Source organism: Onychostoma macrolepis, chromosome 06, assembly GCF_012432095.1.
Source record: "Onychostoma macrolepis isolate SWU-2019 chromosome 06, ASM1243209v1, whole genome shotgun sequence".
Classification (NCBI taxonomy): domain Eukaryota; kingdom Metazoa; phylum Chordata; class Actinopteri; order Cypriniformes; family Cyprinidae; genus Onychostoma; species Onychostoma macrolepis.
In genome coordinates, this window is record NC_081160.1 from 33000029 (window position 1) to 33026461 (window position 26433).

The 26433-nt window shown below is 36.4% G+C and overlaps 1 protein-coding gene across 9 annotated transcripts in view; it reads left to right on the top strand.

The window, feature by feature from the left end:
• Window positions 1–26433, top strand: part of LOC131542496 (R3H domain-containing protein 2) — an 82113-nt gene that overhangs the window by 50855 nt on the left and 4825 nt on the right. For 7 of the 9 annotated variants that reach the window (XM_058779245.1, XM_058779246.1, XM_058779242.1 and 4 more), the window contains 11 exons: window positions 9163–9395; window positions 10459–10688; window positions 12984–13085; window positions 14559–14831; window positions 19237–19366; window positions 21297–21457; window positions 21882–22039; window positions 22685–22785; window positions 23462–23607; window positions 24214–24358; window positions 25220–25320. In XM_058779245.1, coding sequence (XP_058635228.1) covers window positions 9163–9395; window positions 10459–10688; window positions 12984–13085; window positions 14559–14831; window positions 19237–19366; window positions 21297–21457; window positions 21882–22039; window positions 22685–22785; window positions 23462–23607; window positions 24214–24358; window positions 25220–25320 — 1780 coding nt within the window. The remainder of the gene's footprint in view (window positions 1–9162; window positions 9396–10458; window positions 10689–12983; window positions 13086–14558; window positions 14832–19236; window positions 19367–21296; window positions 21458–21881; window positions 22040–22684; window positions 22786–23461; window positions 23608–24213; window positions 24359–25219; window positions 25321–26433) is intronic. The other 2 variants (XM_058779248.1, XM_058779250.1) reach the window with 2 other exon arrangements.

A 26433-nucleotide genomic window follows, 5' to 3' on the forward strand; every position in this document is an offset into this window, starting at 1 on the left:
AAAAGGGTTTTTGAAAACCAAATCTTGTTTTTTACTGAGGGAAAAAAAAAAATTCTACAATTATTTTCATATTGCATATTTTTCCTATTTTAATTTTTGTTTTGAAAGTATGGTAAATACTGGTAAAATGTACCAACAATCACATTTAAAAATATACACTTTTTGATATACCATTTAAAAAAAAACTGGTAGCCCATCTGAATTATATAACATTTAGTCTATCCATCTCATAGTAGCCTACCAAAATGTTATTAACAGTAGAAGTGAAATTTTATTGTAGTCTTCAAATCTGGGTACAGAGGAAGTTTGTTGCCATCAGGCTAACATGACAGTCATGATTCATGCCACTCTAAGCTTTTCTTTTTGTTTTTTCACTCACGATCTTTACAACACACATTACATTACGTATTTCATGGCACACCTGCTTTTACGTGTATTTGGCGCCACCTATTGTTGTGGGTGTATTATTGACATGTCAAAGTCTAGACCCTGAATATAAGACTGTGTTTTTTCAGATGAATTTCCTAGAAAAAAAACATTCTTATATTCGGGTCAATACGGTATTAATGGGTTGTAATATATAATGAATATAAAAACAGATAGTTCTCTAAATTCTAAATTCTGATTGGATGAGCCATATTCACATTTTCCGTTTCTTGGCAACTGTACACAACTAATTTGTGCTCCGTTTACACCCCTTAACTTTTATAGGTCACGTCCTGCTTGTAAATTCACACTATTCTGCATTTCTTTATCACTTCCACATCTAAATCGCTGTCCTGTCCACAAATAGAGCTGAATCTGCAGTCAGTCTTTATATCCCATCATACCGCCCAGTCCTGCCAGTCGCTATGGTTACAAAACAGGACGTTCTGGATCTGTTGGTTGCTTGCCGTGCTACGACAGTATGACCGATGCCAATGTGTGTGTGTGTGTGTGTGATGTTTCCTCATTTAACACAATAACGCCAGTGTCGCATTTCTGGAGTGTCTTTCTGCATCTGTGTTGAATGCGTGACGTTACTGCATCATATTTCCAGATCTCATCCTCGTGATTATGAAGAGAAATGTGGGAGCGAGTGGATGAAAGAGAGCAAATGTCATGGAGCAGCGGAGCTTTGCGTGTTTGCAGTGAATGCAGCTCTTAAATAGACAGTGCAGCTGCCGCTGAAAATAGCTCATTCATTAATTACACACACACCCCACAGATACACACAGATTGCAGGGTATGTTGGGTTTCCCAGTAGATTGGGGTTCATTACAGACATGTGTTAGTTCAGTGTTCAAATGTTCACAGGTTCATCTGACTGAAGACACTTCATTCTGTTGGTGATTCCCGTAAGCAGGAGATCAAACACATTGTGCATCAGAAGATTGATTACTGACTGGTACACTGACAAATTCTGCGTTTACAGCTCGCAATTCTGCGTTTACAGCTCGCAATTCTGCATTTACAGCTCGCAATTCTGCGTTTACAGCTTTGCAATTCTGCGTTTACAGCTTTTCAGTTCTGCGTTTACAGCTCGCAATTCTGCGTTTACAGCTCGTAATTCTGCGTTTACAGCTTGCAATTCTGCGTTTACAGCTTTGCAATTCTGCGTTTACAGCTCGTAATTCTGCGTTTACAGCTTTTCAGTTCTGCGTTTACAGCTTTTCAGTTCTGCGTTTACAGCTTTTCAGTTCTGCGTTTACAGCTCGCAATTCTGCGTTTACAGCTCGCAATTCTGCGTTTACAGCTCGCAATTCTGCGTTTACAGCTTTGCATTTCTGCGTTTACAGCTTTTCAGTTCTGCGTTTACAGCTTTGCAATTCTGCGTTTACAGCTTTGCAATTCTGCGTTTACAGCTCGTAATTCTGCGTTTACAGCTTTGCAATTCTGCGTTTACAGCTTTTCAGTTCTGCTTACAGCTTTGCAATTCTGCGTTACAGCTCGTAATTCTGCGCTTACAGCTTTGCAATTCTGCGTTACAGCTTTGCAATTCTGCGTTACAGCTCGCAATTCTGCGTTTACAGCTCGCAATTCTGCGTTTACAGCTTTTCAGTTCTGCGTTTACAGCTTTGCAATTCTGCGTTTACAGCTCGTAATTCTGCGTTTACAGCTTTGCAATTTAATGTTCAACTCATTTTAGTTGATGATTTCACAGCTATCACAACTCATTCTCGTCAAAAACCCTTCATCTATGTATCCTCTGTAGATAATGTAACCTCAGTGAAACATTTAAATCAGCAGAATAAACAATAGTGATGAATACATCACAAAAACAAATGCAAAGCATGAAATGCACATGCATGATCAACAATGATCAGTCCGTATCACAGCAGTCCTTTCTCTAGTACTGTAATGATGTGGAATGAGTGTGGTTTTCATGTGTGGGTCCCAACACACAAACACACACACACACTCCTCCTGTAACCCACGGAAACTGTTTTCTCCGATGTGACCCTACAGACTGTCCACTGACGGCTACTCCTCGTCCTCCCAAAAGCGGAGGCAGATTTTTAGGTACAGTCTCTGCTGTGTGTTTTCATGCACTACGTCTCGGTGGTGAGCGTTACAGCTTTGCAGTTCTGCGTTTACAGCTTGCAATTCTGCGTTTACAGCTCGCATTTCTGCGTTTACAGCTTTTCAGTTCTGCGATACAGCTCGCAATTCTGCGCTTACAGCTTTTCAGTTCTGCGCTTACAGCTCGCAATTCTGCTTACAGCTTTGCATTTTGTGTGTGTGTGTGTGTGTGAGAGAGAGAGAGAGAGAGAAAGAGAAACTGGTCAGTCACTAGGGGTGGGTGGTATGATCAAAGTCTTATATCACAGTATGAGTCATTTTATTTATATATATATATGAGACTCATATAACATCACATATAAATAACCTTATATATATATATATATATATATATATATATATATATATATATATATATATATATATATATATATAAGGTTATTTATGTGATGTTATATAAATTTCACGATTCAGTGAATAAAAAAAGTTTATTCTAAATAACCATGTATTTTTGCCTATTTATATATAATCCAATGAAATAAATATTTAAAATTAAATATATATTTATATAATTTATGAATACATTCCATGATAATCATAAAACAACAAATTTATATATAATGAATATTAAATGCGAATAACAATAATAATATATAATACATGTATATATTATTGTACTAAATGTATGTTATTGTAATTAATAATAATAATAATAATAATAATAATAATAATAATAATAATAATAATAAAATGTTTAATTGTCACTTATACATGGAATTAATATATTTTAATGTAATAAATGTAGCCCTAGTAATAGTTTAATTGTAATAATTATAGTAATAATTATTATTGTTAACCTTACCTTTTAAAAACAAACTATTTATGTATATAAACTGTATATGTATATTAATTAAAATGGAACTAATGCTTTAAATTGTTTTTATGCATTAAAGTCTCTCTGTCTATATATATATTGTTTTTACTGAGGAAAATAATTTTAATTCTAAAATTATTTTCATATTGCATATTTTTCCTATTTTAATTTTTGTTTTGAAAGTATGGTAAATACTGGTAAAATGTACCAACAATCACATTTAAAAATATACACTTTTTGATATACCATTTAAAAAAAAACTGGTAGCCCATCTGAATTATATAACATTTAGTCTATCCATCTCATAGTAGCCTACCAAAATGTTATTAACAGTAGAAGTGAAATTTTATTGTAGTCTTCAAATCTGGGTACAGAGGAAGTTTGTTGCCATCAGGCTAACATGACAGTCATGATTCATGCCACTCTAAGCTTTTCTTTTTGTTTTTTCACTCACGATCTTTACAACACACATTACATTACGTATTTCATGGCACACTCGTTTTACGTGTATTTGGCGCCACCTATTGTTGTGGGTGTATTATTGACATGTCAAAGTCTAGACCCTGAATATAAGACTGTGTTTTTTCAGATGAATTTCCTAGAAAAACATTCTTATATTCGCGCTTACAGCTCGCAATTCTGCGCTTACAGCTCGCATTTCTGCGTTTACAGCTTATAATTCTGCGTTTACAGCTTATAATTCTGCGTTTACAGCTCGCAATTCTGCTTACAGCTTTGCAATTCTGCGTTTACAGCTTATAATTCTGCGTTTACAGCTCGCAATTCTGCGTTTACAGCTCGCAATTCTGCGTTTACAGCTCGCAATTCTGCGTTTACAGCTCGCAATTCTGCGTTTACAGCTTTTCAGTTCTGCGTTTACAGCTTGCAATTCTGCGTTTACAGCTTTGCAGTTCTGCGTTTACAGCTTTGCAGTTCTGCGTTTACAGCTTTGCAGTTCTGCGCTTACAGCTCGCAATTCTGCGCTTACAGCTTTGCAATTCTGCTTACAGCTTTTCAGTTCTGCGCTTACAGCTCGTAATTCTGCGCTTACAGCTCGTAATTCTGCGCTTACAGCTCGCATTCTGCGTTTACAGCTTGCAATTCTGCGCTTACAGCTCGCATTCTGCGTTTACAGCTCGCAGTTCTGCGTTACAGCTTTGCAATTCTGCTTACAGCTTTGCAGTTCTGCGTTTACAGCTTATAATTCTGCGTTTAAAGCTCGCAATTCTGCGTTTCCAGCTCGTAATTCTGCGTTTACAGCTTTGCAATTCTGCGTTTACAGCTCGCAATTCTGCGTTTACAGCTCGCAATTCTGCGTTTACAGCTTGCAATTCTGCGTTACAGCTTTTCAGTTCTGCGTTACAGCTCGCAATTCTGCGTTACAGCTTTGCAGTTCTGCGCTTACAGCTCGTAATTCTGCTTACAGCTCGTAATTCTGCTTACAGCTCGTAATTCTGCTTACAGCTCGCAGTTCTGCGTTACAGCTTTTCAGTTCTGCTTACAGCTCGTAATTCTGCGTTTAAAGCTCGCAATTCTGCGTTTCCAGCTCGTAATTCTGCTTACAGCTCGCAGTTCTGCGCTTACAGCTCGCATTCTGCGTTTACAGCTCGTAATTCTGCTTACAGCTCGCAGTTCTGCGCTTACAGCTCGCAATTCTGCTTACAGCTTTTCAGTTCTGCGTTACAGCTTTGCAATTCTGCGTTTCCAGCTCGCAATTCTGCGTTACAGCTTTGCAATTCTGCTTACAGCTTTGCAGTTCTGCGTTACAGCTCGTAATTCTGCGTTACAGCTTTGCAATTCTGCTTACAGCTTTGCAGTTCTGCGTTACAGCTTTGCATTTCTGCGCTTACAGCTCGTAATTCTGCGCTTACAGCTCGTAATTCTGCTTACAGCTCGCATTCTGCGTTTACAGCTTGCAATTCTGCGTTACAGCTCGTAATTCTGCGTTACAGCTCGCAGTTCTGCGCTTACAGCTCGCAGTTCTGCGTTACAGCTCGCAATTCTGCTTACAGCTTTTCAGTTCTGCGCTTACAGCTCGCAATTCTGCTTACAGCTTTGCAATTCTGCTTACAGCTTTGCAATTCTGCGCTTACAGCTTTGCAATTCTGCTTACAGCTTTGCAGTTCTGCGTTTACAGCTCGCAGTTCTGCGTTTACAGCTTTGCAATTCTGCGTTTACAGCTTTTCAGTTCTGCGTTTACAGCTTTTCAGTTCTGCGTTTACAGCTTTTCAGTTCTGCGTTTACAGCTCGCAATTCTGCGTTTACAGCTCGCAATTCTGCGTTTACAGCTCGCAATTCTGCGTTTACAGCTCGCAATTCTGCGTTTACAGCTCGCAATTCTGCGTTTACAGCTCGTAATTCTGCGTTTACAGCTCGCAATTCTGCGTTTACAGCTTTTCAGTTCTGCGTTTACAGCTCGCAGTTCTGCGTTTACAGCTTTGCAATTCTGCGTTTACAGCTCGCATTCTGCGTTTACAGCTTTTCAGTTCTGCGTTTACAGCTTTTCAGTTCTGCGTTTACAGCTCGCAATTCTGCGTTTACAGCTCGCAATTCTGCGTTTACAGCTCGCAATTCTGCGTTTACAGCTCGCATTTCTGCGTTTACAGCTCGCAATTCTGCGTTTACAGCTCGTAATTCTGCGTTTACAGCTCGCAATTCTGCGTTTACAGCTTTTCAGTTCTGCGTTTACAGCTCGCAATTCTGCGTTTACAGCTCGCAATTCTGCGTTACAGCTTTGCAGTTCTGCGTTTACAGCTTTGCAGTTCTGCGTTTACAGCTCGCAGTTCTGCGCTTACAGCCTGTAATTCTGCGCTTACAGCTCGCAATTCTGCGCTTACAGCTCGCAATTCTCGTTTACAGCTCGTAATTCTGCGTTTACAGCTCGCATTTCTGCGTTTACAGCTCGCAATTCTGCGTTTACAGCTCGCACTGCGCTTACAGCTTTTCAGTTCTGCTTACAGCTCGCATTTCTGCTTACAGCTTTTCAGTTCTGCGCTTACAGCTTTGCAATTCTGCGTTTACAGCTTTTCAGTTCTGCGTTTACAGCTCGCAATTCTGCGTTTACAGCTTGTAATTCTGCGTTTACATCTAGGAATTCTAAAAATTCAAAAGGGCAAAATTGTGCGATATAAACTCAGAATTGCAAGGAAACATGTCCAGATTGTGAGAGATAAATTGCAGTTTTGTGGTGGAAGCATGCTTTCGTAGTTTTAAACTCCATGCTAGGAGGAAAGGGAGGCAAGGGAAAATATTATAAAGTAATTTGTAAATAAGTCCTAGTTTTGCCTTTTGAGGTCTCTCATCCAATTAAATAGACACTTTTTGTGCTGGAGTGTATCTAATTTAATCTTTTTGCTGATGCAAAATCAAATTTGTTGCATTAGATTATAAGATGAAATGCTTTGTTTCATCACCTTTTTCTGGGAAAACTTGTGTGTTTGTTCCCAGTAGTTTTCTGTTCTGTAGTTTTAGTATTCTATGTGCAAAATGTGGAAGAGCACTCTAGAACGTAAATGTCACCTCCAGTCCCATTTCCCGTAAGGAAATAAGTCATCTGGCATCACCAGGATGAGTTTTACAGATCAGTAATTTTAATCATCCTATGCTAATGTGCATTTTTAGCACACATATTTTTCACTCTTTGCACAAAATATTTGAATTTAGTCTGTTGCATCTGTTGTTCATCTAACGTTAGGTATCTGAGGAAGTGCATTTTGTAAAATTGCACATGAAGTGTAATGAAAGTGATGCACAGACAGACAGGGTTCGATTTTTCTCCGTGAGCGTGAAGCTTCTCTGAACAGTGTTTTTGAGAGCTGATGAGTGTAATGTAACATTATTGATGAAGATTTACTGAACTCTGTAACTGTTTTGAGTATCTTTAGCTGTTAAATACACAGAACCATTGATTGATTATTGGTTTTCTCGACAGCTGCTCTTGTGCAGGAGGGCAGCGCATTACACAGATCTGAGTGTGTATGCATCAGTTTAACAGTGATGGACCTGTGTGCGTGTGTTTGTGTGTGTCGAAGGGCTGCACGGTAAATAAAACCAATAATTTACACAAGCAAATGTTTGAATTAAGTATTTTTCAAATGTGCATTTAAACTAGAAATCCTCATGCATACCTGCATGAGCAGCACTGCAAACCTCCGCTCCACGCTGTTGCATTAAATGCAAGCTTGGAGGATATGACTGTACGGTGCAGCCCAGGTCTGTATTATGTGTCTGGTGTTTGAGTATGTCTGTATGTGTGTTTAATGTTCAGGTTTGTGTTTATTGTCAGCACTTTGTGTCTGATATCTTGCAACCGAGTTTGTGTGGAGCTCCAGTGATGGATCTGCATGTTTGTATGTGTGTGTGTGTGTGTGTGTGTGTGTGTGTGTGTGTGTATACAGAGGTGGACAGTAGTGAAAATTGTTTTACTTAAGTAAAGAGTGTTTTTCTTTGGAAAACTTTTACTTCACTACATTCCAAAGCATAATATCGTACTTTTTAATGTACTACATTTCATAAATAAAAGGTTTTTACCTTTAATACTTAAACATTAAACATAGAACATTAAAAATGTAGTACTTTCTTGTACTCAAGTAAAACTTTGAAGTACTTTTACTTGAGTAAAAGTAAGAAAGTACTAGATTTCTAATGTAATTAAGTATTAAATGATATTTAATATGAAGCGTAGTGCAGTAAAAAGTACTATATTATGCTTTGGAATGTTGTGAAGTAAAATTTTTCTAAAGAAAAACACTACATAATAAAGTACAGACACTTGAAAAATGTACTTTTAAACAGGGCTGCACGATAAATCGCAATCGTGATTAGGCAAAAGCTGCGATTTGACATGCACATCTTGTCAGTGAAGCACAGTTTTGTGATCAGTAGTAAATCTCCATTCGAAGGCCAGAGAAACTCCAAATATGCCCCACAGAAGAAACCCAGGCAATCCCTATAGCGGTTGCTGAATAAACAGAAGATGTAACTGCTTACATTGATTCAACGTTACTAATAAACACACGACTACAACAATATATGAGTTTTCATTATAATTATTATTATAATTTTTATTGTAATAAAGGATATAATAATGCAATGCTACTTGACATAGCCTTTATCACTGCTTAGAATATTATGAAATATGTTGCATGCCTTATTCTGTGTAAGAAGCCACATCATCTCACAGAAGGATTTATTTCAAACACTCGACTGACGTTATGAATTGAGTTTGGAGTAAAACGTGTTATTAAAGGGATAGTTCACACAAAGATGAAAATTCTGTCATTAATTAATCACCCTCATGTCACGAGCTCTCTGACCCTCCATAAACAGCAAGGATACTAACACGATCAAGGCTCAGAAACGTAGAGAGCATCACATATGTAAACAACTGATGCAACGTATGTACACGGATGTTGTTTATGCTTTGTTCTGAACGTAAACAATGTATCCGTGTACATGCGTTGTTTACGTATGTGATACTCTCCAAAATGGCACAAAAATTTGCTTTTTTTTTTTGCGTTGCTTGTCCGTGAACTACGGCTATGTGTAGTAAATGCTGCTCTATCTGAAAGCATTTGATGGAGATTTACTACTAATCACAGAACCGGCTTTCCTGACAAGATGCGCATGACAATCGCATTCGATTAATCGTGCAGCCCTAGTTTTAAAGCAGAGTAAAAACACTTCACTACTGTCCACCTCTGGTGTTTGGACAGTCAGAATGAGCGTTTGTGAGTGTTTCTGTCTGTTTTCACAGAGCTCTGTGTGTGTTCTCGTCCCGTCCGCAGGGGAAACAGGGAAAGCTCCAGCCGGGCGTCCAGCAGTCGCCAGAGCAGCACCGACAGCGACATGAAGAGCCTGGAGCCGCGTCCGTGGAGCAGCACAGACTCGGACAGCTCCAACCGCACGCTCAGACCTCCGGTCACCAAAGCCAGCAGCTTCAGCGGCATCTCCATCCTCACGCGCGGAGACAGCCTGGGCAGCAAGGGCTCGCAGGGCAGCGCCAGGGGTTCACGTACAGGTATCACACACACACCCAATGTGCTTCTGTCAGCACAGTGTAGCAGCAATCCATCATATCAAAGCCGTGATCTTAATATGCTTATGTACAACGAGATACAGATGCAAAAGACCAAAATCCTGCTGCTCATTGCATCTTAAAGTGTTTTCGCAAAAGAGTTAAGAATTTTTTGCCACTACAAGTTTGAAAAAGTGTATTAAAAATAATATAGGTTAAAATAATTTATATTAACATTTACATTTCTTTTTTTTTTTTTTTTTTTATTTATTAGATTTTATACATGGAATACCAACTCAACAAATTACAACATTAATTTTATACAATTATCCTTCCATGGTATTACTGATACTACCCCATTAATCATTCCCTCCTCAACAACCTAGAACTTCCCACAGGGAGAAAAAGAGAAAAAAAAAAAAAACCCAACAAATACAACAACAACAAAAATAATAATAATAATAATAAAAAATAAAAATTAAAAATTAAAAAAGAGGCATGAATAGAAATCGTATGTTTATATATTAATGCTCAGCTTAGGTATCAAGACAGTTAGCCAGCAGGTAATCTAAAAGGCGCCACACTTTGTCAAAGGTCTTTAAAGAACCAGTGAGTGACAGTCTTATTTTTTCCAATTTAATACAACATTTACATTTCTATTAAAAGAATAGAATATATATATATATATATATATATATATATATATATATATATATATATATATATATATATATATATATATACATACACACACACATTTTAAAATATATATTTTTTTTAACTGTCGTATTTTCACGGAATGTAACACTATTGCGATATTTTTATATGCTTCTACATCATGTGTTATGTCTATTGCTCTATTTCAGGTCAGATACATCATAGAATATACATTAGATTTTACTGATGACATTTGGCATTAATGCATTGATGCAAAATTAATGCATCGCAAGTGTTTTCTTTTGTTTATTCATGTGAACTGGTTTTGCATCATGCATGCTGGTCTGTGGTCGGATCATCTCTTGCTCTCTATTGTGTCAATAGCATTAATGGTCTTCTGTCCTCTCAGGTCTTCCCACAGTCACTCCGGACGTTTGTACCCCGGCTCATCCGCCCCAGCAGAGCCGCGGGCTCCTGCCGTGTCCCCTGAACTGCCCCTCCGGAGCCCCTCAGACCCCGAGCCAACAGGCCCCTCCGCCGCTGCTGCCGACCCCGACTCTCACACACACACACGCCCACACACACACACACACTCACACACAGCACGCCATCAGCGCGCACAATCACATGCTGCCTCAGGTGAGTACAGGTCACTGTCAGTCTGATGCACACATTATCATACTAAACATGATCTCAACTGCTCTTTAAACTTACATTAATTAGCCCTGAAAAATATTTTGATACATCATACTACTTGAGGTCTGAAAAAATCACAATATATCACAGCAGCAAGTGTCATTTATTGTGAAATAAGATGCACAAACATACGTTACAATCCAAACATTTCATAAAACAATCAAAACATGTCAAAAAGAGGTTTGTACAGTTTAAAATAAAAATAGATATTTTGAAAATTTAAGAGAAAAGTATTTTGTAAAAAAAAAAAACATGAATGAAAAGCCAAAACAAGCACAAAAGCCCAAACACAAAGTCCTTTAAGAAAATTATTGATTGTGATAATACATGCACAAATTTCTTTTTAAATTGCAAGTTCTAAATTTGATATACTTTTTTTTTTTTTTTTGTGTGTCTATATATATATATATATATGTATATGTATGTGTGTGTGTATATGTGTATATATTGGACACTGATGATGATGTGATATAAAAAATGTTTGTTTTTGCACTGAGCATTTTATTTATGGCCTCTGAAGAAATATTTATATTGAAGGACATTGTGTGTGAGCTTTTGTGTGTTTTTTTTGTTTTTTTTCTTTTAATTCATGTGGATTTTTTTGAGCCGGAGTAATATGACAGCGTGTTTATCTCAGCGCTTGGCAGTATTTCGATAGTTGATGCTGGTTATTACTCTGTATTTGTTGCAGTTTATGCTAATGCACAATGCTATTTAAGTTCTAAATGCTATTTAGTATTTAGTACAGATTGGCCATGTACACACTGCAAGTTTCAGGAGTGACTGCCGCATTTAAATCCGGGAGTGAGTCCCGTAAATTATCGTTCCATGTGTGTACAGAACAGCAGTCACTCCTGCATTTGTAACCATAGCAACATTTTGGCATCTTGTGGGAGTGAATAAGAATTTAGCCATTGTCAAAATGTGTAGGTTGTAAGTAGGGCTGTCAGTCGATTCAAATTTTTAATGTAATTAATTACAGGGTGCTGCGTTTAATTAATCTAATTAATCGCAAACTAAATTTGGCTGTGAAAATACCCCCAAAAGATCATTTAAAACTATTATTGTGTTAAATGTTTAGGCTACAACGGCCTAACATAAAGTAAGGAAAATACAGGTACAAAAAGATAATTTCAGAAACATCTCAGTATTTTTTGTTCATGCAATAGCAGTCACTGGTAACCAAAACAGCTTTGTTACCAACAGTCTTCAAAATACCTTCTTCTATGTTGTGCAAAAGAATCATTTTTGATCATTTAGGTTTGAGAGAACATGAGGGTGAGTAAATGATGACCGAATTTATTTATTTATTTTTTTGTGAACTATCCCTTTAATGTTTTTTTTGTTTTGTTTTTTTAATAAATGAAATGATACTCTAAAAAAAGAAACTAAAACTACCAGCAGATGGCGGTAAATGTCTTTGAGTCAATTCGTTCAAAACGTGGATTCATTCAGAAACTAAACACTGCTGTGTTGCTCACAGACACGCAACAGTTCTGCTGTGGCTTTATAGGTAATATTTTCATTGGCAAAATTGAACAAATATAACGCAATATTAACTTCTTATTTACTGAACTGTTGTATCAAATCACATTTGCACTCGTGCAAATCAGAACCGAAGCGGCACCTGTGTGATATTGCTCTCGCTGCTCGTGTGATATCGATAAATATGAGACATACAGGGGCATCCCCCAACATCTTAAGTTTTAGGACATAGCTGCATTTATGGAGTTGTTGCCCTGCATCATATTTGTCAACTGTATGAAATGTAAGATGACGTACAGGTCTGGGGGCGGGGCTAGTGCATTAACTGCATTAAAATATTTTAATCGCATAATTTTTTTTCATAACTAAGTTAACGCATTAAACTGACAGCCCTAGTGTTAAGTTAAGACTTCTTTTTACAGACGAAGACACATTTCTGATGCATGTTTAAATACGTCATTAACAAGTAGTTGTTCTGTTCAGTTCCGTGCACACTGCGTAGAATTTCTGTAAATGCGGTTATCACTACCTGTATTTTTCAGGAGTTAATGCGGTTGTCACTCCTGTATTTTAGTGTATTATGTGTGTACAGACTGTGATTAAGGAGTAAAAGGTGAACTGAGTGTGTACGTGTCCTTTTATTATTTCAGTTTCTCTGTCCATGAACAGAACTTTCTTCTCTAACCTCTCCTCCGCTTGCGTCCTCCTCCTGATCTCTGAGTCTGTTCCTCTGTTCTCTCTGTCTCTCTGCAGCCGGTGGCGTCTCTGCAGCCGTCTGCGCAGGCTGTGTCTTACTCAAACCCTTCGTGCCCTCAGGTCATCCTGCCTGTTTCTCCTTCCCAGCAGTACAACATGGTACTTCAGCTCTGCTCACCTCTCCTCTCTCTCTCCTGTATCTTTCCCTTCGATCCCCCTCATCTCTTCTCAATTTCAGTTCAAATGAGCTTTATTGGCATGACTTGCACAGTATTGCCAAAGCATTGTCCATTACACGAATAAGGAACGAACGATTATATAATACATAGAACAAGAATAGATCTTTAAAATAAAGTAAGTAAATAAGTACATGTATTTGTTAAAAAAAAAAAAAACCTTTGTACATGTAAGAAAGGATCTTGCTTCAGTGTTGTCCCCTGGCTGACAGGCTGATGCATATCTTGCTGCTGTTGTGATCATTTTGGAATTTTCCCCTAAAATGTGACTTAATTTTTCTGCATTTGGTAATGCCATAAAATGTGGTTTAATTTGTTGGAATTTGGGGAAACATGCAGCTGTAATGTTGTGATAGTAATCACAGCGCAGTAAGAAATGTTCCTCTGTTTCCAGCTCTTTCTGCGAGCTCAGTGAACACAGTCTCTGTTCATCTCTTCTCTCTCACTCTTCTGCTCTTCAGCTGGATATTGTGTTTAGCAGTGATGTTTGGGGGTATTTTTTTTTTTTTTGTGCTGAGCAGTAATGTGTACATTATATTAATGTGCAATTGTTCTGTACCAAAATGTGTTATTTGAGATGTAAAGGTTTTAAATTGTCCTCGTACTACTATTCTAGGTGGATGAGTTTTTATTTTAATTTAATTTAGCTTATTAATTTATTTAATGCTTTTTTTATTGCATTTTATGTTGTGTTTTGTCATATTGTATTTTATATTTACTTTATTTTTTTATTTCATGCTTTTTGTCCTGATTCAACTTCTCTAGGTGGTTGATCTTCTCATTTTATTTTATTAGATTTTTTTTCATGTAATTTTTTTGTTTAAATTGTTTAATTATTGTTATTAATATTTGTACTTTTTATTTTATGCTTTGTTTTTATCCTAGTACAGCTAGTCTAGATTGATTGAACTTCCCATTTTATTGTATTGTTTTGTTTTTTGTTTTTTTTTGTATATATTTAATTATTATTATTATTATTATTATTATTATTATTATTATTATTATATTAACTTTTAACTTTTTTTATTTCTTCTTTAGTTTTTTTTTTTTTTCCTGGTATCTTGGTGGATAATCTTCTCATTTTGTTTTGTTTAATTTTTTGTATTGTTTTTTTTTATTAGGGGGGGGGGTTGTCCAAGTACAGCTATTCTAGATTGATGAACTTCTCATTTTATTGTATTTTTTTTTTTTTTTAGTATATCTTCAGTAGGGAAGGCAATCCCAGAATGCATTGACAAGCTCATTTAAAATTGTAAAATTGCTGTGCATCTCTGCATGATTTCAGATCAGTCGCTTATGAAGCTCCATAACTGTTAGGATGCTGCCTGTGTAGACAGTGAAGTTGCTCAGTAGGGTTTAAAGCGGCTCATGCTGATCTCTGTCTGTCTGTGTTCAGGGAGATGAGTTGACTTCAGGTTTTGGGCAGATGTCTCTGAGCCGTCAGGGCTCCAGCGAGGCACCAGAGCCACCCAGCCTATACCAACCTCCGCCTACCGTACTATCCCAGCATCCTCCACCCCAGCCCAGCTACATCATGCCCCCGCCGCCTTCTGGATACCAGCCTGCCGCTCCACACCCACATCCACCTCCACCTCCGCCTCCGCCAACACAACCCATCCTACAGACAGCTCCACCCGCGCAGGGATACATGCAGCCTCCACCGCAGCAGGTACACACACACACACACACACACACACACACACACTAACACTTTTATTCAATTAGGATGCATTAAATTGATCAAAAGTGACAGTAAAGACATTTAAAATGTTACAAAAGATTTCTATTTCAAATAAATGCTGTTCTTTTGAACTTTTTATTCATCTGTGAATCCTGAAAAATAAAATGCATCATGGTTTCCACAAAAATATTGTGCAGCACAACTGTTTTCAACATTGATAATAATCAGAAATGTTTCTTGAGCAGCAAATCAGTATATTAGAATGATTTCTGAAGATCATGTGACACTGAAGACTGCAGTAATGATGCTGAAAATACAGCTGCGCATCACAGAAATAAATTCCATTTTTATGGAAGCCTGTTTCTGTCATGCAATAAAAAAAATAATTTTATTGTGATTCTAATCTCACAATTATGACTTTCTTTCTTGCAATTCTGTGATATATAAAATTGCGAGATATAAACTTGCAATTCTGAGAAGAAAAATAAGAATTTTGGATAAAAAAATTACCTGTTTTATTTTTTCATTCCATGGCAGCAAAAAAACAAAAAAAACATAATTTTGCAAGATGTGAAGTCAGAATTCTGAGAAAAAAAAATCAGAATTGTGTGCAGTTGTGAGTTTATAATGAGTTTATATAATATAAACTGGCAATTCTAAGAAAGTCTGTCTTGTGAAATAAAAATGTTGCAATTACCAGTTTCATTTTTATTTCATGGCAGAAAAAAAAAAAAAAAACAATTGCAAGATGTCAATTCAGAATTCTGATAAATAAAAAATATATATAATTGTAAGATTTAAATTCAGAGTTGTGAGAGAAAAGATCAGAATCCTGAGTTTATATATCGCAAATCTGACGTTTTTCTCAGAATTGCAAAAAACAATGAATTGTGAGATAATTGTCACCAGTTTTATTTATTTATTCATTCATTTATATATTTATTTTTTATTCTGTGGCAGAAATGGGCTTCCATACATTTTAACATATTACAATATAAAATCATATAATAATATAATATTAAAAATTTTTTACTGTATTTTTGATCAAATAAATGCAGCAGCCTTGGTGAGCAGAAGAGACTTCTTTCAGAAACAAAAATCGTACCCACCCCAAGTGTGAAGTGTGAGAAGATGCTGAGTGTGATTGTTGTGAAGCAATGTTTGTGTTTGTGAATCTCAGTTTCTGCTGCGCTTTATACAGAACTGCTCATAAGAATCGGGAGAAACATTTATCCTGTATTAGATATATGTGCAGAAACTGTAATAATGTAAAACTACTAGGGCTGTCAAAAAAAAAAAATCGAATTTCGAATATTTGTCGAATTTAAAATATAAATCCACATTCGAATGCAAAAATGTTGCATTTGAATTTTATGTGTGCGCCAGGCAGCCTTATCAGTGGACACGATGCGATGACGATGTAGGTGTTGTTGCTTTTTTTAATGCTTTTTTTTTTAGCTTATCCAGTTAAACCCACTGGATGCAGCGCTGTTCATTCAAAATATTGCAGAAAAAGAGAACATCAATGCGGAGATGATGTTGTTTACGTCAAAACTGAAACCAAGCTGTTCACACAGAACGCAAATTTATCACATTTTCTATAGAGACATCTATCACAGTCTCGCACAAGAGCGCCGCATGTTTAGAAAACCATGTAAAATTAATGTAAGTTCAACTTTTTAAAAAACATGTCTTGAGACTTTATGGCGGTTTTTCTGCATCCCATGTTTTTAAACAGAAGTAGTACTCTGTGATTTGGTTTTCGGTCCTTAGTATTAAACTATACATACATGATGCTGTTTTGTTTGTAATTGTTTAAGCAACTTAATTATAAAAGTGGTTTATAAACATTATTTTAAATATTATGCACTTTTTTTCAAAGGTGTTCTTTATTTTATTGCTTTGAAGGAACATGGATTAGTAATATTTAGCTCGATGTGGCCTCGAGAGAAGCCAAAAGATGTTTTCCTCCCTTACTGAAATTATGCCTTTTAAGTTCGAATTGAATTGATCATATTTAAGTGCAAAATTCAAATTTAGTTTTTCATCCATTTTGACAGCCCTAAAAACTAAAGAGCAGGTTACAAACAAGTCAAGACAAGGAAGATCCTATTCGGAGGTGTTTGTTAGACATGAAACAAAGTGTAGTTTACTTGTTTATTAGAGCTGAGTTCAAAATGTCCATTTCTTGTTTTTTTTCAAATCAATTATAATTTTGATGAACTGATATCGATTCTTAAATCCCAAGAATCAATCTCTGCTATTTTCAGTAGATGCATGAATAAAACTTAATGAAACATTATTTGTAGCGTCTCCCATCCAATAAATCCCCATACACTGCTTTGTTACTTTTGATATGAAACAAAGTCTCATCTTTCAAATTCGGTCAGTTTTATCACTAAATTCAACCAGTAAATGAGTTTTTGTGACTCTGTGCTGACGGATGGCTGTAGTGAAGCGATCATCTCTAGTTACAGCAGCAGATCAACAGGAATGAACATCAGACGAAACAGAACAACTCACTGAAATCAATCGATTAGTGATTCAACAGTCAATAAACAGCTTGAGATCAATAATGTTGCATTTACCTCAGGAAAGACATTCAATGACCATAAACTCTATAGTTAGCAGGAAAACTAACTCTAGAGAGGAACATTCTGATAGATGCATACACTATATTACACGTTCATTATATTTTTAATCAACCTGTTCTTGAATATTTAATATATGTTTGAATAAATCGGTAATAAAAAAAAAAATAATGATATCCACTGTGTTTAAATGTTTAAATTTAACAAACTGGAGTATAAAGTAAAAATGAGTATAAAATTTAACCCATTCATTCATTTTTTATTTTTTTTTATTTTTTTTATTATCTGTGTTTTTTGTTCTGTCGCTGTCATTCTGTTGCACTGCGGGAGCTTCTGTCACGAAATCAAATTCCTCGTATGTGTAAACATACCTTGCAATAAAAGCTCATTCTGATTCTGATTCATTGAACATCCAGCAAAATTACTACATTGTGTGATATAATTAATAAATGACTCATACAGTGATATTAAAGTTTGGTGCTTGCGCGTTCCAGGTTCAGTATTATTCCACCGGAGGACAGTATCCGAGTTTAGGCCAGCAGTTCCGCTGTAATAAACAGTGAATCACAGTCTTTATTTTTCATCAGAGCGTCTCTGTAATATGAGCAGCACGTAATACTCCAGGCTCTCACAATTCATATTGCTTTATTGGAATGACATACTTGGATACATATTGCCAAAGCATTGTACATAGCAGAATAAAAACAAAATACATCCATATATATATTTATATAAACATTAACAGTACTGCTAATGTAGATGTGTTCACTCTTTACTACTTAGTTTGTGGCATTTATATATATGTTGTGCTACCAAAGAGGAAGCAGGTCCTTCACCGAGTAATATTCCTAGTTTGTCATGTTCATGGAGTGACTGGAGCTCAGGAATAATCTGCTGTATTTGACAGTACAGTGCGTCTCTGAAGGACGTGTATTTGTCGCAGCGGAGGAAGTGTTCCTCCGTCTCAACTGATCCTGATCTACATTCGTTACAGATTCGCTCTTCTTTAGGTAACCACGTCTTTTATGTCGTCCTCTTTCTATGGTCAGCTGGTGGTCTGTACTTCGTCAGTAGATGTCTGTGAGTTATATTCCTGACTGAGACCAGATGGTCAGCCAGACTGTACTCTCTTTTGAGTTTCAGATAACATTGGAGATGACTTTCGCTTCCATACAGGGCAATAGGCAGTATGACACTATCCAAAATCTTTGTCCAGATTCTGATGGAGATGTCTATTTTGAATAATTTTGTTCGTATGGCGTGCAGTGCGCTGTGGGCTTTTACAAGTAATGTTTTTATTGCCAAATTGAAATTTGCAGTGGGAGATAAAACCAGACCAAGATAATTATATTGTAAAGCATGTTGAAGTGTGGTGTTGTTTAAAGTAAATATATGTTTATGTTCTAGATTTCTGTTTTTTTTTTCCTGAAATACCATAATCTTAGTTTTTTGGATGTTGACTTCTAAGTTCCAATAGTAGCAGTATTTAGTTAAAATGTCAAGGTTGTTCTGGAGAACTTCTGGTGTTTTAGATAGAATTAAACTAAACTCTCTCTCTCTCTCTCTCTCTCTCTGTGTGTGTGTGTGTGTGTGTGTGTGTGTGTGTGTGTGTGTGTATTAATTAAATTCGATTCAAGTGAGCTTTATTGGCATGACTTGCACAGTATTGCCAAAGCACTGACTATTGCATGGGAAAATAACAAATAATTATTATATAATACATCAACAAAACAAGAATAGATCTATAAATCATTATGTAGATATTTACATGGATACGTGCGTTTTTTTTTTTTTTCTTCCAGATCCAGGTTCAGTATTATTCCACCGGAGGACAGTATCCGAGTTCAGGCCAGCAGTTCCGCTCCATCTCTCACCAGGTGTCGTACCCCGCACAGCGCTCTCAGCCGCTGCCCCCGCCGGCGCAGCCCTCCGGTCAGTGTGACATCACTTCCTGTTCCTCTGCTCCTAGACAGCTTCATGTTATCCTCCTGTAAAGAAAGCTAACGTGCTTTTGGAGCAGAGCTCATACAGGTGCATCTCAATAAATTAGAATGTCGTGGAAAAGTTCATTTATTTCAGTAATTCAACTCAGATTGTGAAACTCGTGTATTAAATAAATCCAATGCACACAGACTGAAGTAGTTTAAGTCTTTGGTTCTTTTAATTGTGATGATTTTGGCTCACATTTAACAAAAACCCACCAATTCACTCTCAACAAATTAGAATATGGTGACATGCCAATCAGCTAATCAACTCAAAACACCTGCAAAGGTTTCCTGAGCCTTCAAAATGGTCTCTCAGTTTGGTTCACTAGGCTACACAATCATGGGGAAGACTGCTGATCTGACAGGTGCCCAGAAGACAGTCATTGACACCCTTCACAAGGAGGGTAAGCCACAAACATTCATTGCCAAAGAAGCTGGCTGTTCACAGAGTGCTGTATCCAAGCATGTTAACAGAAAGTTGAGTGGAGGGAGAAAGTGTGGAAGAAAAAGATGCACAACCAACCGAGAGAACCGCAGCCTTATGAGGATTGTCAAGCAAAATCGATTCAAGAATTTGGGGGAACTTCACAAGGAATGGACTGAGGCTGGGGTCAAGGCATCAAGAGCCACCACACACAGACGTGTCGAGGAATTTGGCTACAGTTGTCGTATTTCTCTTGTTAAGCCACTCTTGAGTAAATGAACATACTTTCCAGAAGGCTAACAATTTACTAAAAATGTTTTTTTTTTTTATTGGTCTTATGAAGTATTCTAATTTGTTGAGAGTGAATTGGTGGGTTTTTGTTAAATGTGAGCCAAAATCATCACAATTAAAAGAACCAAAGACTTAAACTACTTCAGTCTGTGTGCATTGAATTTATTTAATACACGAGTTTCACAATTTGAGTTGAATTACTGAAATAAATGAACTTTTCCACGACATTCTAATTTGAGATGCACCTGTATATGAGTCACACATGGAAGCCCGTCTCCACCACATAAGAAAAAAATCATGCTTTCATAAATCATAATTATGAAATTTAACAATTTAGATAAAATGTCATAATTGCTATAATGAGATGAGGATGTCAATTTTGACTTGTCAAAATTTCAACATTTAACTCATAATAAAAAACTTGAATCCGAATTGAGTTTACAAAGTCAAAATTATGAAAAGTCAAAATGATGACAGTCAGAGTGATCAAATTTAAATATAAAATATTAATAATATATAGAAATTGTAAAATTATAAAAAGTCATAATTATTAGGTTAAGTCATTATGGGGGAAAAGTCAAAATTATGACATTTAGGTCATAATTATGAAAAAATAAAATAATGACAAAATAAAAATTATAAAATTTAAATATAATATATTAGTCAAATTAATAAAATATAAATTAAAGTCATAATTATAAAATAGTCATTATGGGGGTATTATGAGACTAAAATACCATAATTACTTTAACTTCACTAAAATTGCTAGTTTAAAAAGTCAATTATAATAAAAAAAAAGTTAAATTTAAATATAAAAAATTATATTAAATATAAAAATTATGAAATAATAAAATAATTATACTTTTAATAATTTTATGAAATTATAATTTTGAGTCAAAATAGGACATACTGAGTCAATTCTGAGATTAATTTTTTTTTTTTGTCTTAACTTTGACTTTGTGAAATAAAGTAGTTATTTTGATTTACCAAAGCATGATTTTTCTTACGTGGAGGAAAGGTACTTCTGTGTGTGTTTGTCTCTGACTGTCATTTTTATGCTCTCTTATATTGATGTCTCATATTAAACCAACTATTAAAGCTCTGAACGGCTCCCTCATGATGAGCAGTTGAAGTTTGATGTGCTTTTGTTTTGCATGATTAGCTCCTCTCCAGCCCATGATGACCAATCAGCAGCCTGCGTACCAGAGCATGATGGGAGTCCAGCAGCCTCAGAGCGCCAGTATGATGAACACACAGCGCACAGCCATGAATGGACAGATGCCGGGCATGATGGTCCAGTACCCACCCATGCCCTCCTATCAGGTGTGTGTGAGAGTGTCTGTGCATGTGTGAGAGAGTATGTGCGTGTGTGTGTGAGAGAGAGAGAGAGTGTGTGTGAGAGTGTGTGTGCATTTGTTTTTGTGACATGAGGACATAAATGTGTATAATGACAAGGGTATGACAGGTATTACAAGGACAAGGTGTCTGATGAGGACATTACCCCATGTCCCCATTTTTCAAAACGCTTATAAATCACACAGAATGAGTTTTTTTGAGAAAGTAAAAATGCAGAAAGTCTCCTGTAAGGGGTAGGTTTAGGTGTATGATTGGTGTAGGGCGATAGAAAATACAGTTTGTACAGTATAAAAACATTACACCTATGTGATGTCCCCACTTTTCACAAAAGCACACGTGTGTGTGAGTGTATGTCTCTCTCTCTCTCACCGCTCCTCGTGTGTCTCTGCAGGTGCCTGTAGCTAATGAGAGTCAGTCTGTGGTGCAGCAGCAGTACCAGCAGCCCGTCATGGTTCCCGCCAGTCAGTCCGTACAGGGAGCCATGCCGACCGCGGCACCCATGCCAGTCTACTACAGCGTACTGACGCCCACACAACAGAACAGCACAAGGTACACACACGCTAACATCTCAGCACGTGCATCACGTGTTTACTGTCAGATAATGTCAGAAGTGCTGGAAAAAAGGTGCAGTTTTACTACTGTATGCAATATGTAGAGTATTGACTCTATCTTGACATGAAACTTAATATGCAAAATTATCTGTTTGGGTTCCTTAGATATAAAACAAAGATGTTTTTATTTATTTAGTAAAAAAATTTTTTATTGTGTAATATATCCTTTCAGTTGCATTAAAGTGTTTTTGTTAAATACATTTTGTTAAATTTAAGTTTGATGCTGTATTATTGTTTTTGTGCAAATTCTGCTCTGATTGTTTAAATACATGATTTAATCTGTTATTAATAATATGATTAGAAATATCTCCTTTAGCTTCAGTAGCTGTTTCCATCCAAGTTTTTTGTGAATTTTGAGATGTTGCATAAAAAAAAAAAACTCTGAATGTAAATGCCAAGATGCACATAAAATCTTAGTGTGCATAAAAACTTATACTCTTAATTGTGGCACATAATTGTTTTATTCAGGAAGAAAATGTGCATTTACTACAATGGAGAAACATATAGAGTGACAAGTGTAAATTTATGTTTTGATGCTTTGTTGTCGTTTTTATGCTTAATTCTGTTTAACCTTGTGTTTCAGTCCATCTGTGGGTTACCTGCAGCCGCCCAGTTCGGATCAGTACCAGATGACCCAGTCTGCCTCACCCTGCAGCCCACAGCCAATGCAACAGCAGTATTCAGGTTCACCGCACACAACCACAGCAGCTACAGCTAATGCAGTTAAATAGAAATATAAAAAAACTTCAACTTCAAATAAAAATAAAATTGACAATATAAAGAAATTTATTTTATACTCTAATAGTATAAAACTAGAGCTGTCAAATGATCAATCGCATCCAAAATAAAAGTTTTTGTTTGCATAATATATGAGTGTGTACTGTTTATATTTATTATGTATATATAAATATAAAACACATCAATGTATATATTTAAGAAAAATGTTATGTTCATATATTAAATATATTTATATATAATATAAAGGTATATACATGTAAATATTTTCAAAGTATATACTGAATGTGCGTGTATTTATATATACATAATAAATATACACAGTACACACACACATTATGTAAACAAACTTTTATTTTGGATGCGATTAATTGTTTGACAGCACTATATAAAATACTATATTTAATACTGAATACCATGATCTGTTATGAAACATAAACAGTTATATAAAATACAATTTACACATGATTTACCCATCGTGCATCAGTAAATATCTGCAGTATCAGCTCAATAAACTTACCAGTATTTAACTCATTGAGCAGTAGGTTGCATTAGTTATCATATATCTCAGTCTAGTGTGTTTTGTATTGGGAGTGAGTGACCCGTTGATGTGGATGTGTTGTAGGGGTTCCTCCTCCTGGTGCTGGTGTGATGGTAATGCAGCTCAGTGTCCCTAACGGACCGCAGCCGACCCAGAATCCTCCTCTGGTGCAGTGGAACCCCTGCAAATACTACAGCATGGAGCAGAGACCCAGCAAGCCTGAGCAGCAGGTAACTGGGGGGCTGTCAAAATGGCTAAACTAAATTTGAATTTTGTACTTAAATATTATCAATATTCGAATTTAAAAGGCATAATTTCTGTTAGGGGGGGAAAAAGCTTTTGGCTTCTCTCCTGAGGCCACAAGAGGGCGCATCGAGCAAAATATTACTAATCCACGTTTCTTCAAAGCAATAAAATAACACGACCATCTTTGAAAAAAGTGCATAATGTTTATAAACCACATATATAATTAATTGAGTTACTTGAACAATTAGAAACAAAACAGAATCATGTATGCATAGTTTAATCACAAAGAGTACTTTTTTCATTTCATGCATCTAGTGGGTTTAACTGGATGGGCTAAAAAAAAAGCATTAAAATGCAATGACACCTACATCGTCATCGTATCTCGTGCACCACTGATAAGGCTGACTGACGCACACCTAAAATTCAACGTTTTTGCATTAGAATGTGGATTTATATTTTAAATTCAACGAATATTCGAAATTAAAAAACATTTTGACAGGCCTAAATGGTACACGCATTATAGCTGATGTGATTGCTCCATCATGGAGACTCAGACTCGTGTGTGTGTGTGTGTGTGTGTGTGTGTGTAGGTCAGCACTCAGCTCAGCAGTCCGCTGGCTTCTCCCACACAGTCTCCGGCTCCCTCTCCGTCTGGCAGTGTGAACACTGTGTGTCCGGGTCTCGGCCCGCTGCCTCTCATCTCACAGTTCCCTCGGCCCGGCGGGCCAGCACAAGGTACACACACACACACACACACACATATATGTGAGAGTATAAAAATGGTTTTTGTACTGTACAAACTGTATTTTCTATCGCCCTACACCAACCCTACACCTAAACCTACCCCTTACAGGAAACTTTCTGCATTTTTAGATTTTCAAAAAACTTCATTCTGTGTGATTTATTAGCTTGTTTCCTCACGGGGACCTAAAAAATCCTTGTGGGGACATTTGGTCCCCATAACGTGATAAATACCAGGTACACACACACACACCCCTTTATTACATCAGACGCGTCTACTACGAACTTCAAATCATGTCATGCCCTGGCGTTCACGCAAAAAAGGCTACACAACAAAATCAGTCAATCTGAACATATTTTATCATATCAGTATACAGTATATCTTCAATTGTTAATTCCCTGTTAAGACTGTTTATTTTAAAAATGTATTTTTTTATATATTATTTCTTATATAATAATTTTCTTACCTCCTATCTTCTTTTAAAAATATTCAAATATTAAAAAAAGAAAAAAAAGAAATTACAATTGAAACTGAAATGTGCTATACAAATAAAGGGTTTTTAAGACCATTGACATTTTGCTGTGGGCGGAGCTACATGACAACCAATAGGAAGCTTTGGATTGTTTTCCTGGTTTTCTTATGATTCAAAATACCAGCTTATATAGTCTTCAAACTCACTCGAGACATCACGATGAGCTCTGGACACACGGTGACCCTGCCTGTGTACGGTCACTGTGAGCCGCTGTGTGTGTGTGTGTCCTACTGCCCCAGTGAGCTGCCGGTGTTGTGTTTGGCTGTCCTCCAGCGCTCTGACTGACACTCTGTGTGTGTGTGTGTGTGTGTGTGTGTGTCAGCAGATGGACGCTACTCTTTACTGGGGCAGCCGCTGCAGTACAGTCTGTGTCCTCCTCCCATCATGCACAACCACAACCAGTCCTCCTACAGCTCCCATCAGGTACAGACCTCTGTGTGTGTGTGTGTGTGTGTGTGTTAGGGATGGGCGTATCGATATATCAATACTGATGCGAGCATCAAAAGTATCCATACTCAAATAAAAAATATCGATACTAAGGTGTTTTATATACCAGTGATTTTGTTTATTTAACAAAAAATGAATGCGTACAATATGCATTGAATTTGACGAGTAAACTGTTAGCAAATAATTGTGTAGGATAGAACTAACTGCTCATCTGAACACACGCAAATGTTGCAAGACAAAACCAATCAATCACGGAGAGCGTTCACTCATTCAAACACGGATGCGTTTCTAAAAAATATCATAAAGCATTGATGTTTTTGGGAACAGCAGTCCAGAACAATGCTTATCAGAGGACAGAAACAAACAAAAAAAGCATGTTTGAATTATTTCACAATAAACAAATTGTAGCCTATGGTTTGTGCAATTACATTTATTTAAACTGAACATTAAAAGTTCATATTGATCATGTTCTATTCAGTAATGTTAATATAAATCATATGCTGGCAGAATAAAAAGGTTGCATTTTATGCATGCAACAGCCTGTCACTGCAGTCCCTTATGAAAATGAATCATTGTTTTACTAAAGTAACCGTAGTTCAGCTATATTTGTAGATTTCCATGGTTACCACTACCGTTAACATATTTTAACCACGTGTAAACAAAAATATAACATAATAATTTGCAATTAAGGCATATTAAATTTTAAAATGCGTTTCAAATATAAAGTTAAGTGGGTATCATTACCAATTTTATTCTTAGTATTTTAATAAATTTCAGAATTTAAAAGTTCATTTAGAAGTATTGTATCGATATTGACGATACTGGCCTTTAAAAGTATCGGTATCAAAAACAAAATTAGTGCTATTGCCCATCCCTAGTGTGTGTGTGTGTGTGTGTGTGTGTGTGTGTGTGTGTGGGAGACGTTTCTCCAAAAAAGCAGTTTGTTTCTAGTGTTAGTTTTTAGAGAGCAATGCATTGTCATTATTGACATCTTTTAGTAACTGCCAATTAACAGAACTGTCAGTTTCAAATCTACACCCAGTTTTGTCATTGATTTATATCTTTTTAGTGAATAATTCTATGCAAAAA